At 29.1% G+C, this 21,648-nt stretch overlaps 1 protein-coding gene across 4 annotated transcripts in view; it reads right to left on the bottom strand.

Annotated features, from left to right (window-relative positions):
* Positions 1-19,555, bottom strand: part of LOC129905316 (protein spire) — a 133,308-nt gene extending 113,753 nt beyond the window's left edge. For 3 of the 4 annotated variants that reach the window (XM_055980771.1, XM_055980770.1, XM_055980769.1), the window contains exon 1: positions 17,940-19,553. In XM_055980771.1, coding sequence (XP_055836746.1) covers positions 17,940-18,621 — 682 coding nt within the window. In that variant the 5' untranslated portion in view covers positions 18,622-19,553. Of the gene's footprint in view, positions 1-17,939 lie in introns of all 4 variants that reach the window. The other variant, XM_055980768.1, reaches the window with a different exon arrangement.
* Positions 19,556-21,648: the final 2,093 nt, after the last annotated feature.

Raw genomic sequence — 21,648 nt, 5'->3', positions numbered from 1 at the left:
TGCCGCCATAGCATAGTTTGTTTTTGTTGTCGTTAGATATTGTTCATGTTCCGTATGAAATATGTAACAGTGTATGCCCTCAAAGAAGGTGAAAAAACACAAGACAAATGTCAAACCAATAACGGTGAGTAATACTGACAGATGTGTACAAGAGGTATCCCCGTGATATTAAATAAAAAACAAACAACAAACGCAAGCGGACCTTGCTCATATCTAATGCTTATCGCGGTTACATTACGTTTCTGATTTTTAATTGATTAATTAAATCACAGCGATAAGAAAACGTGACCAACTGTTGAATGAGGGGGCTTTACCTATGTACGTTTAGAGATTTAAGCGCACTGGCGCGTTCTGCGACTACGTGCGTTGAGGGAATTCGACGAGAAGTGAACTCGAATTGTTTGAATTGCCTTTAAGGTAATATTGATTTTAATTTGGTTTGTTTATTGTTATTTTTTACGAGTATTAGTTACCGAATTGGAAGTTTAGAACTATGAATTATTGACAGATAAAATTTTAATGAGAGCGGCGCTTTTCTTTGCATAACTCTTTGGCTTTTTTTTTTGTAATTTGAATCTTCTTAAGGAAAGGTCTAGGATTATACACGTTAGTTCTCTTCACGTACGTTACGTTACACAACTAAGTTATGAAACTTTGTGTTATGACATTTGGATGACTTTAAGATGAATAAATAGCCTCATTTTAACCGAATTAGATCGGTTCTAATTAGAAGAAAAAGATGAAATTCCGAAGGAAACCTTTTACGAGGTGATCTCACCAAAATCTATTAGAAAGCCCCTATTTACGAATTAAAGAAGAATATATAGGTACTTAACAAAGACAAAAAAATTGCTTATAAAACTTGACAAAAAAGTTTCACTAATATTACGACTGAACAATCAAGAGTTCAGAAATATAATTTTTGGTTAAATGTGTTTTTTTTTTTTTTAATTTAAAAACGATCTGTTACAAAAATAATTTAATAATTACATTTATGATCATTACTAAGGACATATTCCATTTGTCATTGAAGTTAAGAATTAAAAGAATTTTTTTATGAAAATGCTTGCTTTATAGGTGGTATTGTCACTAAAAATAAGTTTCAAAAATTATACTCCTTAAAAATTTAGATTGAATTTGACATAGAAATAACGAAAAATTAGGGGTTCATCAAAATATTTTTAATGAAAAGCTGTTTTTTACCGTTGTACTGTTTTTGGTCAATTTTTAATGGTACCGCCATATCACAGTTCTTTTATTTCTAAATTTCTCCATAGCCACTATTTTGATTTCAACACGAAATTTATACAAAACCGTTTAAATAACAGTAATTTAAAAATTTTACATAATTGAAAAACCACATTTTTAGATTTTTAAGAAATATTTCAAAGTTTATTTTTGAAAAATATTTTTTTTTCTTTGTTTCGTTTTCAGGCGTTGGCATACCAACTTTTTTTTGACACAACCTTCTTTTTAGTTTAAAGGTAACATTTTTTTAGAGCTGTCTGGCCCCTTTAATCATTTTTGAAATTATGCCATACTCTTTAATTCCTTTAATAATGTTTATCAATGTTTAAAAACTCGAAAAGCTAAAAAAGAATCGAAGTTAACCTACAAACCTACCAAATTAAATGTCACTAAATCACTTTTTAATTAAATTTATCTACAAATATTTAACCTCTGCACTGAAAACTTTGGCTACCGTGAAGTTATATCAAACCTTTTAACAAATAAATCTCCAAGTAATAGCTTTCTTACCAAACGTTCAGCCTAGGGTATGTTTGATCATTATAATCACAAAGCAAACATATAACCCAAAAGACCAACCTCTAAAGAGTTTGAAAAATTAGGTACATGAATTAGAAATTTATAGTTCATACTCATGTTACGCAGAACAAAACTTGCTTCACACTTCTTCTCTTCATGAAACAAAAAAAAAAATGAAGAAGCACAAATTCCCATTTCACTAAATTTTTTCGCACAAGATTTTAATCTTAAATACAAATAAAAATAAATTTCTCTAATTTTATTAAAGAAAGGTAACTGCGTGACCATTAACAATCGTCTTTTATTTGTTCACATTTATTTTTTTGACAATGATATTGTCCGAACAGAAAAAAAAGGGGCAAAAAGAAGAAAAAAAAAAACGAAATAAATTAATTGAAAAGGTAAAGGTTTAGTTTAAGAGGCCATGTTTACATTAAATTTCTCTTCCCACACGAATGAAAGTTATTTAGGTACTCTCTAATGACATCTAATATGCAAAAATGCTACACCAAAATCTACGCCAATTTGGGGGACCTTAATTTACTTTCGTTGGATAAAAACAAAATGACACTAGCTACTCTGCGTGGGATGTGTAATTCTAAAAATACACAAACTGAGGTCTCAATTTCTTCCAAATTGCTAATTAGAAGAATGGACATTCATGTAGAAGAACGACCAGCCAGGGGGCTCTCTCTTATATGTGAGTGTTTTATTTTATTTGCGATGGGTTTGACCATTATAAACATGAACATTTATGAGATTTATGTCAAAAGTATGAAGATAAATTGCTTCGTTAGAATAAATATCCATCTGAACATGATGTGTCTGCGTCATAAAGCGTATAATATAATAAAGTTGTTAGAGGTAATTTTATTATAAAAATTCATATTAAAAGAGGATTGGTAGCAAAAAGTGCGGAAATTGAAAGGATGAGCTGAATAGATTTTTTTTTATTTGGTGATAAATAACTTGTATGTTCTTGAACCTTAAAGAGATCAATGTAGTTAAACAACGTTACTTCATATAATATTTTTTTTTGATACGAAGACACAATTTTCAATACTAAGGCTCATCGTTTTTTCTGGTCGCACCCGTGACAATTTTGTTTCGTAAGTTACTGCTAATGGGTTATTTCTTAAACTTGATAAATATTATTTTTATGATACGAGTACTTATAGTATGTGTTTGCTTTCTCATTCGCGTACGAACGTTCATTAAAAGTATCCCACCCGTTACAAAAAAAAAGTATAATTTTCAATAACGGCTATTTCTTGGGAGCTATATTGAGCTTTGAAGTCTGTTCAAGTTATACGGCACTATGCTTGACCAATTTTTAACAAGGAAGTATGTACGTGTCCCACCCGTGACACTAACAATAAATTTGTTTCTAACGCTCGAACATGACATACTATATTTTTTGATAATTCTTACTTTTATAACAAAAGCTTTTTATAGCTCAAATTGTTTACTATATTATGATTTATCGATAATAGTTCCAAAACACATGATTTTTCTACTCAATTATTTATAAATACTCTTTTGTTTCCTTTAAAAATTTTGACGTCAAGTGAGTAATTATTTGCTAAGTGTTTTCTTTATCAACATAATAGTAACAAGACAATTGTTATCGGTCAAAGTGTAAATTAAAGCGATTATTTAATCATATAAAAACACATACTATATACATTTTTATTTATTATGTACTTGAAATAAATTATCGCCAAACGCACACAATGGAGAATTTATGATTCAACTTTGTTTTTTGAATTATTTCTTATCTCAATTTTTCGTACAATTAAATTTAAAAATTAATAAAACAAAGCAAAAGATATCATCTGAATTATGATGCCAGTTTTGTAGGGAAATTGATTGACACATTTTTTTAAAATGTAGTCCTTTAAGTAGAATTCAAATTTCCTCCTGAAAAATTAAAAATAATGGTCAGAGAAAGTCTTTTTTCTTTGTTAAACAACAAATAATGATTTTTTAACAATAAGGGACAAAAAACTCTTCCTTGCGGAATGTCACTGAACATCACGGAACTATTTGGCGTAATACCCTGTAACAAACATTCCTTGCTTTATGAATACACCAATAAAAACTCAATGTCTTTAATTTAAGACTTTAATGATCTTCATTCCTTCGGCAGAAATAAATGTTACGTATACACCATAGTGTCCGAAATCATAAATATCCATTAAATCATTGATTTTAATGAAAAATTATGTGCAAATTAAACAAATAAGGGATATTTATTTTATAACAAGCTAAAGATTTCTTTGGGAAAGGAAAAGCCTCTGTTAACTATCTTAAACTTGATCATTGCCCATTTTCATGGATAACATAAACATTAATTTTTAAAAATAAATCCATGAATCAACTATAAACAATCAGTAAGACAAAGACTAATAGTTTTTTCACGCTCAATCATGTGAAAGTTTTCAAAATATTTGTATACTTTCAATTGTAAGGCTGTCATATTTTTTCAGTTAATATTAATTGCTTAGCACATAATTCATAATCCATTACTTTATACAATAAGCCCTTGAAATTAATAATGACAAATTAATAAAAAAACATACTTTCCCATTTCTTTTCTTTTTTTAAATTTCAACGCACATTTAAAAGAAAATTATACAACCACCACCTTCAACTTATAAAATCATCAGTTAAAAAAACAAAAAAGTAATAAATAAAAAGAAAAACAGAGAGAAAACAAAAACAAAAAACATGTGTATGATAATCAGTAGAGAAAAAACAGCCATTCATTTTCATTTGAGCATTACATGGTTTTGCCTTGTAATTACCTTTGTAATTAAATACCATTCCGTTTGGCTTTGTCAGAAAAAAAAGAGGGAGAAAGATGCACAGTAAGATAGGTCAGTTATTGGTGAGATACGTAACATTATACCTTTAAGTTAGCTTAAATAATCACACGCAATCATTTAATTTATTTATTTTCCCAAAATAAAAGAAATAAATTAATTTTAATAAAAAAAGAAAACTATAAATTAAAAAAAAATAAGAAAAAATGTCCGAAGGCATAAGAGAGAAAAAGAATGCAGTTATGTTTTAATCTCTCACTGCCAGTGGGAACCTGACAGCAGACGTCAGAATTTCCATTTGTTGTGTCGCTTGTCCACATATCCGCCTAACACATCACTTTGTTAAATGTGTCTCTTCTCTCTACAACGACAACATCAAATCATCATGGGCCCATATCTGCACACTGTGCCTACATGAAAATGTTTAAGTCAAAAATTTAACCAAAAGATGAATAACTAGAAATATGAAGAGGAAAATATCACTTAGAAACATTTTGGTTAAAATCTCATCTCAAAAAAGAAAACAAATACATAGTTGAAAACTTCTAGTTTGTTTTGGCTTTGTATTCTCATTTTTGAGACCTGCAAATATTGCTAATTTTAAATACAGATTTGGGGTAGGTACCTACCTGTGATACAATTTTTTTTTTATTTCTGAATTTTTTTTTTTAATTAGGTAGGTACTTAACAGATTTAATGAATTTTTTTTTATTTTTTTTGAAAACGGATCCATGTCTTTTTGTTTGATGTTTGAGATAAAAATTAAAATGCAATTCCAACTTTTTCTTTGAAAAAAAGTGTAAATTTGTAATTATAAAAAATTATTTTGTGAAAAGCAGTTCAAATTTAGCTTTTCAAATGTTTTGTCTTACAAGAAATTAAATTCATTAAGAGGTTAAAAACTATGTATTTAAATAAATTTTCAATAGATTTTCAATATCAAATTAAATCTGTTTTATTTTTAACACTTCTTATAAAATGAAATTAAAAGTTATACTGTTTTGATTTCTTATAAAAACAAATCTTTATTCGAATCGTTTAGAAGATATTCAAAAAACAAATTTTGCACTGAAATTGAAATTCCTCCAAAATTCCCAAAAATCAATTTTTCAAAAATTCAAACTGCTATCGTTTGTTAACCTCATGTTCTTTACATATACCAAAAATCATCATTTGTCCACTCTCCGTCTAGGTGATATTCGAAAAAGGATTTTTTTATAGCAACTCACATACAAAGTATCAATTTTTCTAAAATCCCCCAAAAAATATTTTTTTTTTAATTCAAACGGCCATCGTTTGCCCACCTCGAGAAATGGGTACATACCATCGTTTGTACACCCTATGTTTAGGAGATATTCCGAAAAACAAGTGTGCAAAATTCCCGAAAAAAAAGTTACGCATACGCCACAGTGTACCTTTTGAAAATTTCAAAGTCCCTAATATCTCTAAACATTTTTCTCTGAAAAGTTTCTAACGAACTTGATTGAAACTTTTGAAATTAAAAAAGAAACATTTTTTAGACCGTCAATAAAATTATTACTGTTTTTTGTATGTTCGTTTTTGTTTATGTCTGATTTTCTCGTATGCAGCATAACCGATTTCATTGAAAATTTTTATGAACAAAAACCTTTAAGGACCCTTAATTTTTAAATTGAATTGATGTTTTTGCATTTTTAAATAAAAATTTTAAATATAAAATTTTTATAAAATATTAAAAACCTAACAAAATGTTTTTCGGAATAAGCAAAATTACCGAACTAACAAATAGTTTTTGTGAATATTTTTGAATTTTTTCTTAGACACATTTCTAAAAAAAAGTTTTAATTTTGGGAAAAGATTTTTTTTTAGACACAATTTCTAAAAAAAGTTTGAATTTTGGGAAAAGATTTAAGAAATAATAAATGTAATTTAAAGTTATAAGAAGTTATTATTTAAAGTCTCCAAAAACTTTAAATTGAATATCTCTTAAAAACATCTCAATGCCTTAAAAAATTGTTACCTATAAAAAAATTTAATTTAATTTAAACAAATAAACATTTTTCTTCAACATTTTTAAAAAAATTCCCCTCTTTCTTGTGTAGCTTGGAATGGGATTTTAAAAGAAGCAATTACCCTCTAATGAAATTGTTCATGCTTCATTGGGCTTAGTCTATATATACGAGTATGTATCAACTCGTATGTCTTTTCTTCGTAAATATGCACTGTTTTTCTTTATACACCGGCTGCCATATACCAGCCACACAAGTATAGAGAAAATTTTATAATAATTTGCAATTCCAAAATGCGCTATAAATCAATCGATTGCTCACTCAATTCGATCCACCATTCTGCACTCTTTTCGCAAGCTTATAGTAGATATTCTCATAAACATATAGATATTGATATCGATATTTCCCGCTTGGATCGATAACGAATAATGGTGAATAGATATATCGTTTACACAGACACACATCACCATCAAGATGATTTTCTTCTTGTTTAATACGAGAGTATAGAGACTTCAATAGACAAAACAGTTTTGTGGCTTTTGATAGGAAATATAATTTATGCGATGAAATGCGTTAACAATTAGATTAATTTGCAGGCTTATAAAATTGCAGGTTTTCTTTAAGATGGGAAATGGGTGTGTAACACTAACTGAATGGCTGTTAATTGTGAAGACTTAAAAGGCTTTAAATTCTTATTTCCTTCCGAGGAAATAAAAATGACTAAAGGCAATAAGTAAACGGAAGGTAATTTGTGTGTGAACAGTGTTTTCATTATTATTTATGTTTGGTTTGGTATTAATTATGCGAATATTGAAGGAACATAAGGAAAATTTAAATGGTGGAAAAGTTAACGGTTTTAATATTTGCCTTACACTATGAAATTGGATAATCAGTTCCTGATTGTTTAGACATCATTTTTTTTTTGTATAATCGAAGCTGAAATATTTATTTGATGAAGGTTCTTATAAATTCTTATAAACAACCGTTTTCTACCTTGTTAAAGAATGAAGACAAACTTTACATAATTTTTCATCAATTTGCGCCCAAAAACTAACCAGAACACCATGAATACAAAACTCAGTTAAAATCCAACTTTTATTATGTAATCTTTGAATAACCTTCCACAGTAAAAGAACTGATTTCGTTTTCACTTTCATGCCCATAAATTTACACTCAAAGACATTCTTTGAATTGTAAATTTTTGTGTATTAAATCTTTCAATAAGAAAAAAAGGTAGGTGTTCTACTCAAGTTAAGTCAACAACAAACAAAAAAAGAAACACCCACCTTTTCCTGGCGAAGAACAAAAAAATATACCACTTCAAATGCAAATTTATCAACAAAAACCCAGAGAAATTAATTTAGAAATTGCATTAATTTTGTTCAAAAAAAGAACTTTAAATTTTATTTTTTAAGCCATTAGCATAAAGAAACTGAAAGTTTCTGAAAAAAAAACATCAAAGAATACTACGCACGTGATAATCGTACGACAAAAAGTTTCTACAAATTAGCAAAACAGATGAAAAAAAAAAGACATAGCAAAAAAATTAAAAAACCACCAATCTCATTTAGACCCCGCATAAACAAAAACATTCACTTTTACTCAGGTCAGGTTTTAATGTCTCGTCGTCATATCTTTTTGTTCGTTGTCTTGTATTTTCGTTTGGTCAGTTTCATTTCATTCGAGTGTAGATCATGTGGCTGATCATCTTTGTGTCTGTCAGAAAAAACACTCAATTTGACCCAGAAATCGTTCAGCAAACTGCATTTCTTTCATTTCCTAGCACATTCAACCATATCCATCCATCAGTCTTCCATAGCTTTTGTTGGTTTTCTTTACAACCTGTGCTGTGTCACATCAAGTTTCAAGTTTTATCTTTACCCCTTTCAACCAACTTATACCGGCCACCTCCATCTCCAAAGACCGATGGCAGTAATTTGGTTTCTTTTTTTTTTTTTTAATTTTTTTAACATCAAGTTTAATTCTAAGCTAATCGGAGGAAGAACCATAAATCTTTTCGGCTTAACACCTGGAGGCTTGAAAAAAAAAATAAACTTTATGTTGTGTAATCTGATAAACGAAGACGCGACGTCAACTTTAAAAGACACGACACCAACAAACAACCGACGCGCAAAGAAATAATAAAAAAAAACACTATAATTCTGGCCAAAGAACTCAAAAGAGAAAGTGATGGGTGGTGTTGGTTTTAGTTGGCGGAGAGACTAGGCTATCCAGAAATCGATAGCCCTAAGCCCGGGTCAAGAGTGTTCTTTGCCGTACGAAGCCGGAGCTATTCCTCTTCGCCACATCTATAGCTTTTAATTGCTTTCATTTCAATCGTAGTCGTTCGTTGGCTGTGAATAATATTTTAAATTGGCTTGCACTTGAGGTGCATTGGAGTGTAACCAGAGAGCTGGCGCTATGCAAAGTCTGGCCACTGACCCAGATTTTAATTTGTTTGGATTTAATCGAATGTACATTTTAAATGTTAAACAAAATGCAATTTTTTTATGAGTTTCATAGAACTCTTAGGCAACCTGAACATGAGTTGAGTACATAGAGGCTCAAATAGGTTAGACATAAAACCTTTCTAGATGGCTTATCAATAGACAAGTTCATTTTTTAACATTTAGAAACAAAGTAGAGTAGATTAAGAGTTGTTTGATTTTGAGAAGTTGGGAAGTAAGCAAACTGCAAACCGGTTTGCTGGAAACTTCAGAAAAAAAAAAACTATAAACCAGTGTGCAGGCCCTTAATTTTATGACTTTCAATCCAATTCCAATTCAATTTGATAGCCAATTCATGAAGAAATAAGAATAGAACAACTCTCACATTGTTCAACAACTTACTAAACTGACAGATGACAATAAAATTGGTTTGACTTGTATAGAATTTAACCATCACTATAAGTCAGCCGGCGTTAAAATTCAATTAAAAATGTGCGAATTTATTTAATGGAAATTTTAATTTGTGATTATTAGCTGTTGATTGAGTTTATGATGTGAGATTTGATGTGAATGACGATGGACAGTAGTCAAGTTTACTGTACTCACAAAATTATACATAACTTTTTATAGACGAAAGAATGATACCGTTCGAGCTTGATTGATTTTTTTTTTTTTTTTATTCTGTTTGTTTTTTTTTTTTTAATTTTTTTGGTAGGTAGATTAATTTATGATGAGAAAATAATAAAGTTAAAATTTGTTTTTGTTATTTTTTGTTTTTTGTTGTTATTGTGATGTGTAAAAGGTTAGGGAACTTTAACTTAGGCACAGGCATCCGGTTTTATGAAAGAGTTGGTGGAATTCGGAGCAATAAAAACCACGCGTAATCTATAGGTTTTTGTTTTGTTTTGTAATTTTTGATGATTAAAGTTCAGTTTGAGAGGAAAAAATAAGACTTTTCAGACAAAAAAAAGTGTTGGTGTGAAATTCACATTCCATTGGGTATAATTTCGAAAGAGTACAACTTTTAATCGATTTTTTTTGCTTCAGATGTCAGTTAAAAAATGTACAAATGAGATAGATGCCGAGGGTTTTTATTTGTAACTCATTTTAATGGAAATGTGAGAAATTTGTATAAATTTTTATTTAAGAATAACAAAATAATGAAAATACTTTTGATTGACACACTATTAACTTAAACTGCCTGAATGTAAAAACACTACAAATGTGCAATTGACTGCTTGAAATAATAAACAAAAACACTGCATTATAAACACAGTTTAGTGGTAATGATACTTTGTGACTTGTTTTTTATTATGTCTCATGACCTTGACATTGCCTTCATATAATATTCCAACATTGTTTTGTCTACACTTCTACTATTTATTCTCATTTAAAGAACAAAAAAAAATATCAGCCGCCTTGTTGATAAATAAATAAAATTGCATCTACTGCGTTGCAGTATAGTGTCAGTCCCCTCTTTAAAAATAAAAATAAAATAATAAACATTCTTTAAGCCCCCAGACCTGGAATGGGATAATCTTTCTAATTCAATTCACTCTACGTGAAATTATTTTACCATATAAACAAAAACAACACACAATTGGTGCGGGTGGCACAGTACCATCTACCCCTTTAATAATTGATATTTTCTCTCGTTTTGCGTTCAAATAAAATGTGAGGGTGATTTACACGGAGAGAAATTTTGCAAAATTATTGGCAACACTAACCGTTTTTACGTATCAAAATTTAATTTCACTAAAACTATTGCAAATAAGAAGTTTATCTTTTGAAAAAGTGTTGCCAATTCCAGAAAAAAAAATTCAAACAACCTTTGCACTTTGCAGTTCAAATTTGAGGGTTTCTTCAATAAATTTGCAAAAAAAAAATTGTTGTTTAGCCCTGATTTTTCAATCATTAGTTACCACTACACTATGGTTTATCTGACTATTGAAAAATTAACACTTTGAGTTGATGAGAATAAGTTGATGAAAATAAGTAATAAATAAAAATTAAGCTTAAAGAGGGCAACACAAAAAGTAAAATAAATTTTAAAAATTGTTAATAAACCAAAAAAACTTTTGTTCAAAATAAAACAAATATAAAAATTGCATTTTTTTAAGTTTTTTGCCTATAGATCGAAAACGGTCCAAAATACATATAAGATTTAGAGCAAAGGTGAATTCGATTTAAATTTAGCAAAAAGCAGTTAAAGCAAGGATCAAAATACTTCTATTTTGTAAGCCAAAAAAACGGATATTCAGGATACTTTTTGAAATTTTGGGAATTCAATGTCTTCAAACCGATAGCTCATACATATTCACCGAAGTACATAACATGTTCTGAGCTCATTTGTTGAAATCATCATATTCTGTTAATTTAAACAAATATTTTTTTTTTAAGCCGAAAAAATTGAAATTTTATTTATGACCATTTTTTAGAAAAATCTAAAACGAAATATTTTTGCAACCTTTTTCGATACCACTCATCGTTTAAAAGACAAAATATAATTATTTTAATAGTTCTTAGACAAAAACCTGTTGAAATTTTCTTTGTAGGGAATTAGAAGACATTTACACTTCAGTTCAAATGTCCCATATTTTTAATAGCTTTCTTATAGTTAAATTTAAGAATTGGAAAACTTTTTTGCAGATGTCGGATTAATTAGGACTTTTTACAAAAGTTAATTTTTAATGATAAATCAAACGTCTTTTCTTGCACATATTTGAATAGGAACGAAATGTAAGGAGTCAGAATCGGCACTCTGCCTTTGTCTTTATTTTTTTTTCTCAGTGTATAATATTGTCAACTTATCCTCTTCCCGGCTTTCCACACCTACCCCAACATAAAAAATCAACGAAACTGTATACTATAACAAAAAAATGTAAAGCGCATGTCGTATGACCTTCACTGACAATGAGTACATGTTTGGAAAATGAAAACACGGAACAGATGATTCCATTGGAAATGAAAAAAAAAAAATAAAAACAAAACGAAACGAAAGCAGGATGCTGTTGCTATAGATTTTGAGCTCCCATTCATTGAAATTGGTTGGTACGCCACCATTTGCGTGTTTTTGCACTTGTCTAAACCATTGCAAAAAGTAGACATTTCGCGACACGTGTATGCAGTATGTATCTTTTTAGGTGTCAGATTATAATGCAAATTGAAATACTAATTATTATTTGCATTTTTTGTTCATTATGTCAAGTATAGAAATGTCATTTTTCATTGTTAGATTACAAAAGCAAAGCTTTGAAAAAAAAAAATTGAAAAAAATTGCAAAAGTCTATGATTAAACTTGGATTCCCCGTTCCCCATAAAAATACATAGAATGTCTCTCAGGTGTCTGATCGTCTTTCAGCTCTATCAAAACTCGTATCGCCCATTCAAGAAACCAAAAACTTTAACATCCATTTATGTATCAATAAAAAAAAGCCTAGAATAACCAGTTATATGTCTTTTTTTTTGTGGTGAGAAGTTTTTCTTTTCTAATTCAAATTAGATGAAACAAAAATGAAAGTCAATTTTGGTTTTAAACATTCCCCCGGTTTGTTGCTTTTTTTAGTTTTATTTTTTCACTTCACCTTGTGTGTGAATCTACATCAAATCTTTGTTGTACTAAAAATGCATTTCTTTAGGCTAAAAGACATGCCGCAACGGCCAAGCCGGTCAATTTTATTTTAATAGCTTGAGAAACCTAAAGCCTCTAATCTTGATGTTTCTTTTTTTTTCGTCGCCATCGAATGGGATGACTTTTAGTGAAGGGTTAGTGAAGATATGGAGACTCTCTCTTTTTCCATTAAGAAGAAGAATTTTGACGAACAACAAGAAACAATTTGTCATCTAACTTTAACCTCTCAGTTTCAGCAGCATCTCTTTTTTTGGAGATTATTTTTTGTTGAAAGATTAAAGTTTGAAGGTTTTTTTTCTTGGTGGTCTTTATTGTGTGTATTTTTTGTGTTTGATAAATCGTTAGTTCTTTAATATATTTGTTCCATATTCTTTAAAACGGTAGATTGTGTATGCTCATAGTTGTTTTTAATGTGCATAGGCTTTTAACACCTTGTAGTCGATTCATAAAAAAGATAAGAAGACGGGTCTCTATTGATGAACTCTCCTAACTTAACTTAAGTGCGAGGTGAAGAGTTCATTAAGAAATTTTGTACATTATTTTTATTTTTTTTTTTTTCTATCGAAATTCTCATTTGAAAATGGGAAAGAATTTCCCATCAATGATTTTAAGTTTTTTTTTTTTCATAGTAAAAGCTAAAAGGTATTAGTCAGTTACTTAAATTCTTGGAGGTATACAATTATTTATGTGTTTCTTTCAAAGTGGGGCATAGTATTACAAACATTTTTTTTTTTTTGTGAACAAGATTTATAAGAAAAAAGAAAAAATAAGTAAAGGGTGATTCAGTTGAAGGAATTTTGGTGTATTATAGATGAAGAACAAGAGTGTTCACGAAGCATTAAGAACGAAATTTTTGGGTCATGACACCATTTAGGAATGTGTAATTATTATTATTTTAGATATTTTGATGGTTTGGTGGGTTTTAGAGTTGCTTAGAGTTCAAAATGAATTTAATAGTAGGTAGGTACAGACAAAGACCAATGGATTTATGTTACTTACATTTGAAAGTTCAACGAATTATGGAAGAAGTGAAAAACTCGAAGTAGAACTCAAATTTAATCAATTTACTTTCTAAGTTTATCTCAATTAAAGTGATTTAGAAATTATTATTGTGTGACCTTTTAAAAAACATTATCTTAATTTATTGTTAAAGATTTTTAAGACCTGTAAGCAAACTTGGTTATGTCTTCCACTACCAAAATAAATGGTGCATATATGTATATAAATTAGGGGAAGGTGGCCTAAAATGGCCCCCCTAAGGAAAATGTCCTGTATCTCGAAAAACAGTAGCATTCAAACTTAAATGCTATATACTTTTCAAAGTTTAATATATTACTCTCACATTTTTTTCATTAGCGAGTTAAAAAAGTTCCAAAAAGTATTTAATTTTTTAATTTTCAAGACGTCTACAAATTTCACTGATCAAATTTACCCGGGTAAAATGGCACACTGTCCAAACATACGTTATTTTAAATGCGAAATTGAGTAAAAGGGCTCCTTTCCCATTTTCCTGGAACAAGTGGTGCTTAATCCCCCCAGATCTTTCACCGAGTCATTTAAAACCCAGTTCATGTTGGTTGCTCGTCTCGTTTTTGTAGTTTTTGCAACTTTGAATGTTTTGGATGCTTTTTTATAGGTTTTTTGACGGAATCAAGAGCTTTCCTCAGTCCAGGACTTCCTCTCTGTACATCGTTCATAAATAGCAACTATTTTCACTTTAAAAAATGAAAATGTGAAAAAAAATTTAAAATGGCATGTGAAATAGGTATGCCATTTTACCCGAGCACTAAGTAGGCCATTTTGCCCATTTTGAGTTTTTTGAATTTAATTTTTACACCAAAAAATTTAAAATCGTTTTAAACCAACTTATTTCAGTAAATTAATAAGAAATACTTCCTGCGTACATACATTAACTTCTTTTTCCAAAATACTATGTTTTTTATACTTTTTTTTTGCAAAAAAAATTTCACAAAATTATAACGAGTGTACTTTTTGAGGTGGATAGAGACAGTTTGACCTGTCAAATTTCAAATAATAGCTTGAAGTTGCTGAAATTTCGTATATGTTGGTTTTGCCAGATAAACTAAAGAATCGCGTTCATAAAACTTTCTAATTATTTTCGATTCTACGATTTCTAGCCAGGGGGGGCATTTTACCTTGGGGTGCCATTTTAGGCCACTTTCCCCTACTATTGTCATACAGATGCGCTTAAAAGTCAATAAGTAAAATTATCCATCGATACCATTCATTAAAATTTATGAACTATTTTTGGCCCTAGATTCGATATTTCTTAGACTTTGACAGAAGATCTAAAATTTGAATAAAACTCAATCTTTAAAAATTATTAATTTTTATCAATATCTTTATTTAATATTTTACAACTGTAATAGCTATTGGAATTTCTTTATAAAGTACCTTAAATTGGTACATTGTTGCACTATTTGTCATAGATTTAACATCTAGAAAAATTAAGACATTCAAAGAAACTGTTCAAACCATGGATGAACCATCCACATGGCTTAGTTAACAAAATACACGAGTCCAAAAATTTAAAGGAACAAAATCTGAAAGCTACCTACATTTTACTTTTTTTTACGATTTAAGTAGATATTATTATTATTATTAATTAATTAATTAGTTCTGTTGTAAAATTATAAATGCACTGAAGTAAGACTTTTTAAAACCACTTTGACATCAGTCTTCAAATGAAAATAACTAAATAAATCGTAGGTACCTACAATCATTGGAAATATCCAATTCTGATAAAATGGAAAAAAAATTATTTAGTTTTGACTTTTGTACGATTTCAAATCAAAAACCATACCTTCTTTTCACTTTAACTATGTATCAATAGTTAATTTATTCAATTCTCAATAAAGAAGAAGAGTCTACTTAAATTTTTTTTTTTTTTCAGAAAAGCTATCAAACAAGATTTTTTTTATTTACCGCGTTCTTCTGTTCTGAGGGCACAAATTTTTGAGATGAAATCACCACTTTAATGCAGTTCTAATTGACATTTGAAATGCTACATACTGCAAATCATTATTACATGAACAAAATCAAATAATCTTGAGTTTATTCGAGCATTTTATTTATAAATAGAAACAACTAAAGGCACAAAAAAATTCTTCATTTGTTTTAGTGATTTTGAATATGCTATAATCTCAGTGGAAAAATATAAGATACACGAAAAAAAAATTAAAAGTTTTCAATAAAAGTTATATTTTAAAAAAAATTATATGCACGACTGCGACACGCTTAGAATTCAAAGCACTAATAGGTATTTTTAAGACTTTTTATACAAAATTTTTAAATGTATTGAAAATAAAAAAAAAAATCATGTGTGCAATTCACACGTGGCAGAAGTGAATCCTTAAAAAATTATTTTTCTTGCAAAAAAAAAAAAAGAAAAAATCTAACTTTTTTTATTCCATCACCTTTAAATCCATTTTTTTATATGACAACCTATAATAAGTTTTATATCATCTGAAAGCTTATTATTTCACCTTCTATATGACGCTTCAATCATATTTCTACAATGCCAACAAAGATTTTTTTAAAGCCAACCATGTCGAAATTTCCATCTGAGTACTTCCTACACTGGTGGCTGGTCATCGGCAGCAGATCTTCACAGGTGTTTTGAGGTATTTTTCAAATTTTTCAATTTAAGATTGAGTAACTTCTAGAGTACGTACCGTTATGTGTTATATATCAAATGAAAGGTAATATCATCAGCATGCGCATTAAAGTTAAATATAATTTTTATGCTCTCTAGATCAAAAGATATAGCGTGCTTCGAAAAAAAAAACATCTTTTAACGGTTATCTCAGGAATAATCAATAAATTCGCTCTTCAAATAAAAAAAAAAACAACTCTTTAAGTGAAATTGAGCTACAAAATAAGTTATGCAGTTTAATTTCATTTACAAAGATGCATTTTTAGATAAACAAAAAAATTTCAAAATTTCAAAAACCCTTTTTTTAAACTAATTTTTTATAAAAAGAAGTTTAAAAATAAAGACTAGTTTTCGAAAATTCAGTTTTTCAAAAAAAAATCTTTTTTCATTAAAATATAGACCTTGTCAAAAAACTAGTATGCTTGATTTTTTTAATCAAAATCGTCGGAGTCGTTTTTGAGTAAATTAAACTTTTCCCAAATTGGTGTATGACAGGTACCGATCTTTTTGGTCCAAAAAAAATCAATTCCAAAAACCCCTCTGCACAGGATCCAAAAACTGCTACATAGGTTAGGTACTTAGTTTGAAGTATGTATGTAGATCAGCCCATCCTTTTAGCCTGTAGCTTCTTAGATAGACAGACATCCTGAGAGAATTAAACTGAGAAGAATAGTTTCTTTGATAAAAAAAAATTATATTGTAACCAATTCCACATAACTACTCCTTTTTTTACTTTAAATCAAAAGTTACCATGTTTCATGGAATGGAATACCCCAATAGTAACTTCCTTACATTTAGGAACATTGCAAAAAAAATCTACATAATTATTTATTATCAATGACTTTTCTAACTTTTAAAGAATCAATTTTTTTATTTACATTATTTATTTAAAATTTATTCAACAACTTCAATTCTAAAGCATCAAAAAATTGATTACAAGATTTTCTGATTTAGATCTACAGGTAGGAAAATTAAATTTCACATAATTTTTCCTAAAATGTCTATTATTAAAAAGTCATTTTGTATTAGAGGCGCTTAGGTAACAGGTACTGGATCATTATAAACGTAAACGCTTGGGTCAAGTTATAAAAGAAAACTATAGTGGACAGGTAGGTAAAAGTAACTAAGTGCTCACTTGTTCAACTACTTGAACCTGTAACTAGCAAGATTAGGTAATCTTATCTTTTTATAACCCATTGTCGGTAATCAAGAAAGAAAAAACTTAGAACTGAAATGAACGCCAGTCAATCAAGAATACGTATGATGTATGACACACAAAATATAATTCACTTGTGGGTCTTATGTATGTTCGATTACAATCAGATCAAAAATTATTTGAAAATTATGAAAAAGTAAAAAAAAACCTAAGCACGTTCTTGGTTTTTGGTGAAAACAAAGCAAAATTTAAATAATTTTTAATAAAAAACTTCCTTTAATTTTTTTAAACTACCGTCTTTTTACCAAGGCTTTATCAAAAAATACAATTGCAATATGGTTTCTCTTTTTTTTATCCATCCCAAATTTAATTTGGGTTTCCAATTAATCAACCCCGACTGTATACAGTCAACAAAAAACAAACAAAAAGCAAACATCAAAAAAACTTACTTTGTTGGCGGAAGCTAATATGCACCGTTCCATCATTGTGAACGCTGACATCTTCCAGATTATCTGGCACGTCTGCGTTGGAAAATTGAGTATCCTGTCTCTGGAACACATCCTTGTACAATTTTACCGACTGATAGATCAGCGCCCACGCTTGTTCCTCCGACAGCGGAGCATTAAACGAACTCAAAATCGTCTTCAAGCTAATGCAAGACTCTGGTCTTGAACAGTCATAAATCGTCGTCATAGTAGTTGTTGTTGTTTGTGTCTTGCCCCCACCACCACATCCACCCTTTGTTTGAGGGGGTTGTGGTTGCGGTAGGGAGCTGCTTAAACCACTATTGCTATCAGTTTCGTCTAGAATTTTTGTTTTATTTTTCGTCGTCGTCGTTGTTTGTTGCTGTTGTTGGCCATTTGTTTTGTCATTGTAATTGTTATTATCAGCCATTTGTTGTTGTTGTGTCATTGTCCTGTTTGAAGAAGGAGGTGGAGCAGCAGCTCTTTGCTGCTGTATTGCCCCACCACCACCATTGCCAGGAGTAGTTTCTGAAATTTCCTCAGCCATTTCAGGACGAATTCCTGCACCAGGAGCAGAAATAAAAAGTCTAACGGCACTATCCACGACTTTTTTACACGTGCGTGATGGTAACTCGTCGTTTGGACATTCTACACGATGAACTAACATATTACATTGTCGACATGAAAAATTTTACACAAAATTATTTTTCATCCTTTTTTTCCACAAAAAATTTTGGATTGATTTTCACAAATTTTTCCACACAAAAAAATAAATAAACACAAATAGAAGCAAAATTGTGCCAAATAATAAAATTACGGCGAATTGGGGGGAGGGCGAAAATATACAAAAACGAGACGAACTGCAAACGAATACCGTTATTGTGTCAAATTTTGAGAGAATTTCTATTTTTAAAAGATCTGCAAAATAATCACATCACACAAACTGACAGGTGTTTGTTTACTTTTCAATTTTACTTCAAAAAAATCAGTTTCAGAGAAAACTTAATTTTTTTTAAATTCACACAAAGTGTTGGGAGGGTAATAAGGACCAGCCTGTATTTCAACTAGCAGAATAGTTGTAGGAAGTAATTAAAATTGATTTTTCAATTCAAATCCTTGGATCGATTTTTTTAAGAAGAATCTCACACACTTCAAAGGAGCACTCGCATTTTTTACATAAATAAACTTCTGGGAGCGAAGGACTTGCAGTATACACACAGCGGCACAACCTTGACACTCCTTTTGGGGGGATTTTATAGTGTCACAACACTGCACTTTTCAACGTTGTTAGGCAAAAAACGACAGAAAAAAAAATAAGAAACGAGTAGGGACAAGAGGGGTTACAGCAGGTTTGTATGTTCACTTAAAACAGAAAAAGAATCTAATTTAATTGTACGTTGTCGTCACTTTTGCTAAATATAAGTTTTAATTGTATTTATTTTTTTCTAATTTTTAATTTTAAACATAAATAAAAATTAACAAAACATATAAATAATATTTTTCCATAAAACAAAAAATGTATTTTTATTAATTTTTCTGCATGTAAACCGATTCTATACAACAGACCAATCCACACGCTAGTTTAACTTATTCGTTACTGAAAGTGGTGGCTGCAAAATGAAATTCCATGCCACTTGCTAGCTTGTAAACGATGAATGTCGCTGCCTGAATGGAGAGGTGCCATCGAACAAAGTTGGTTGTTGTGTATGCGATAAGTTGGAGGAGAAATTCTGTATTATAGTTGAATATCGAACATGTTTCATTTTCATTTTGTATTTTTGTTGAATATTTAACGAAGGAGAGAAAAAGAACAGGTTGCAGTTGTAAACGTTATCATTATCAGTCAGTTTTTTTTTTTTTTTTATTAAATGAGAAATTTAATTCAAGAAAGAAAACCGGCAAAGTAAACAGTTTAGCTTAGTAGAAATTTTAGGTTTTTAGCCGATTTACAGTGAGAGCTGAGAGTAAATTTATGGTAAAAAGGTATTTTTTGCTTGGTAGCTCGGACTGTGATTAAGGAAATAATCTCGCTCGCAATTTTGTTAAAGTCCTTAAAGTATCAAGAAACATTTTAGAGCAAAACTTTTGATGATTTTTTCGATTTTTTTTAAACAGCTCCATTATTTTAATATATCATTTTTGTTTTTATATTATATTTTTGTTGTTATTATGATTTGTTTGCCACGCAGTGGGGCTTTTCATGATTTTCGGCGTCAAAAATCATTTGCATGATCATTTTTCAGGAAGAAAATTAATGAAATTTTGCACATTTTACATAAATGTGCTGAATTGAAAAACACTGCCAAAAAATTACGACCATCGTAAGCATTTAAATTCTTTCCTACATCAGTTTGAAGTAACAAGAAATACGATATTATTAATTAAGAAATTTAAAATTTGTATTGAAAAGATACATTTACAGCATTGTTATCAGGTTTATTTTTAAGGCAAACATTAAAAAAAATCGCAATAATTACCTACAATGTTCAACAATAGGTGATATGCATACAAAATAGTAAATGCTTTTACTAGAGAATTTTCAAGTATATACTATTTTTCATATGCATAAAAATCAAGTAAATGCTTGAAATTAAGTATTTACTATCATTCATAGTAACTACTTTTTTGGATGAACTTTTTCAGTAAATACTTTATTCCATATGCATAAAAACTAGTAAGTACTTTTTTTCTTTAGGAATTACTAGATTTTTTCAAGGTTACGAAATACCAACTTGTAAAACTGATAGTATATACTTTTTTGTTTTAAAACCGCAATTATGAAGCCATGAAACTTATGAATAGCATTCTTGAGTCATATTTTGATATTTTGACGCAATCTTTTCATGGTATTTCTTAAAAATTGATGGTTGTTAATATTTGTCGAAATGGCAGAATTTTTATGTATCAATTACCAAAAAGTTTAGAATGATCGATTATCGGGCTCAGAGTTAAATTTAAAAAAAACTTTATCAATAAGTTTTTATTTTAAGTAATGTCAAGTTTCAAAACTGTTGAGATAATTTCAACTCTGAATCATATTTGAATTGCCAACAGTATATTAACTTTACTAGCCATGAATAATATATTTTAAGGAATTCGCAATGAAAAAAAAAATGCAAAACTGTGTAGCACGTACTTGCTCTTATGTCAAAAGTTGCTTGAAATATTAAAGCTTTTTACAAATTCATAAAAGATTATTAAATAAATAAATTTTTTAAAAAATATAAAAAAAACTTTAAAATAATATAAAATTTGGTTTAAAGTTAAATAACGTTTTTTTTTTAATGCATCACAAAGAATTGGAAATCTAGAGCCGCTTTTTTAAAAAGAAGTTTTTTTTTCATATAAAAATGTTCACAAAATTTTTAAAAAATAAATGGTATTAATCATTAACAAGAAGATATATTAATTGATAAATAAAAATAAAGTTTCAATAAAATCATTGAGTCGTTTTCAAAATAGATTTTTCATACAAAATTTCGATCTTTTTTTAATCCAAAAATGATTTTATTGAAAATTTTGTTTTATTTTAATATTAAGGCCACTAAAAAGTTTTTGTTCATATTTTTTTTTATTGAAATTGGTGGTGTCGTTTACTAGAAAACGGTTCTATGGGAAATACCATTAATTACGGTCCATATTTTCAATATTGAATTTTTTAAAGAAAATCGTTAGAGCCATCATGTAATATCTG

Source organism: Episyrphus balteatus, chromosome 1, assembly GCF_945859705.1.
Source record: "Episyrphus balteatus chromosome 1, idEpiBalt1.1, whole genome shotgun sequence".
Lineage (NCBI taxonomy): Eukaryota > Metazoa > Arthropoda > Insecta > Diptera > Syrphidae > Episyrphus > Episyrphus balteatus.
This window is presented reverse-complemented; position numbering and strand designations above follow the sequence as displayed.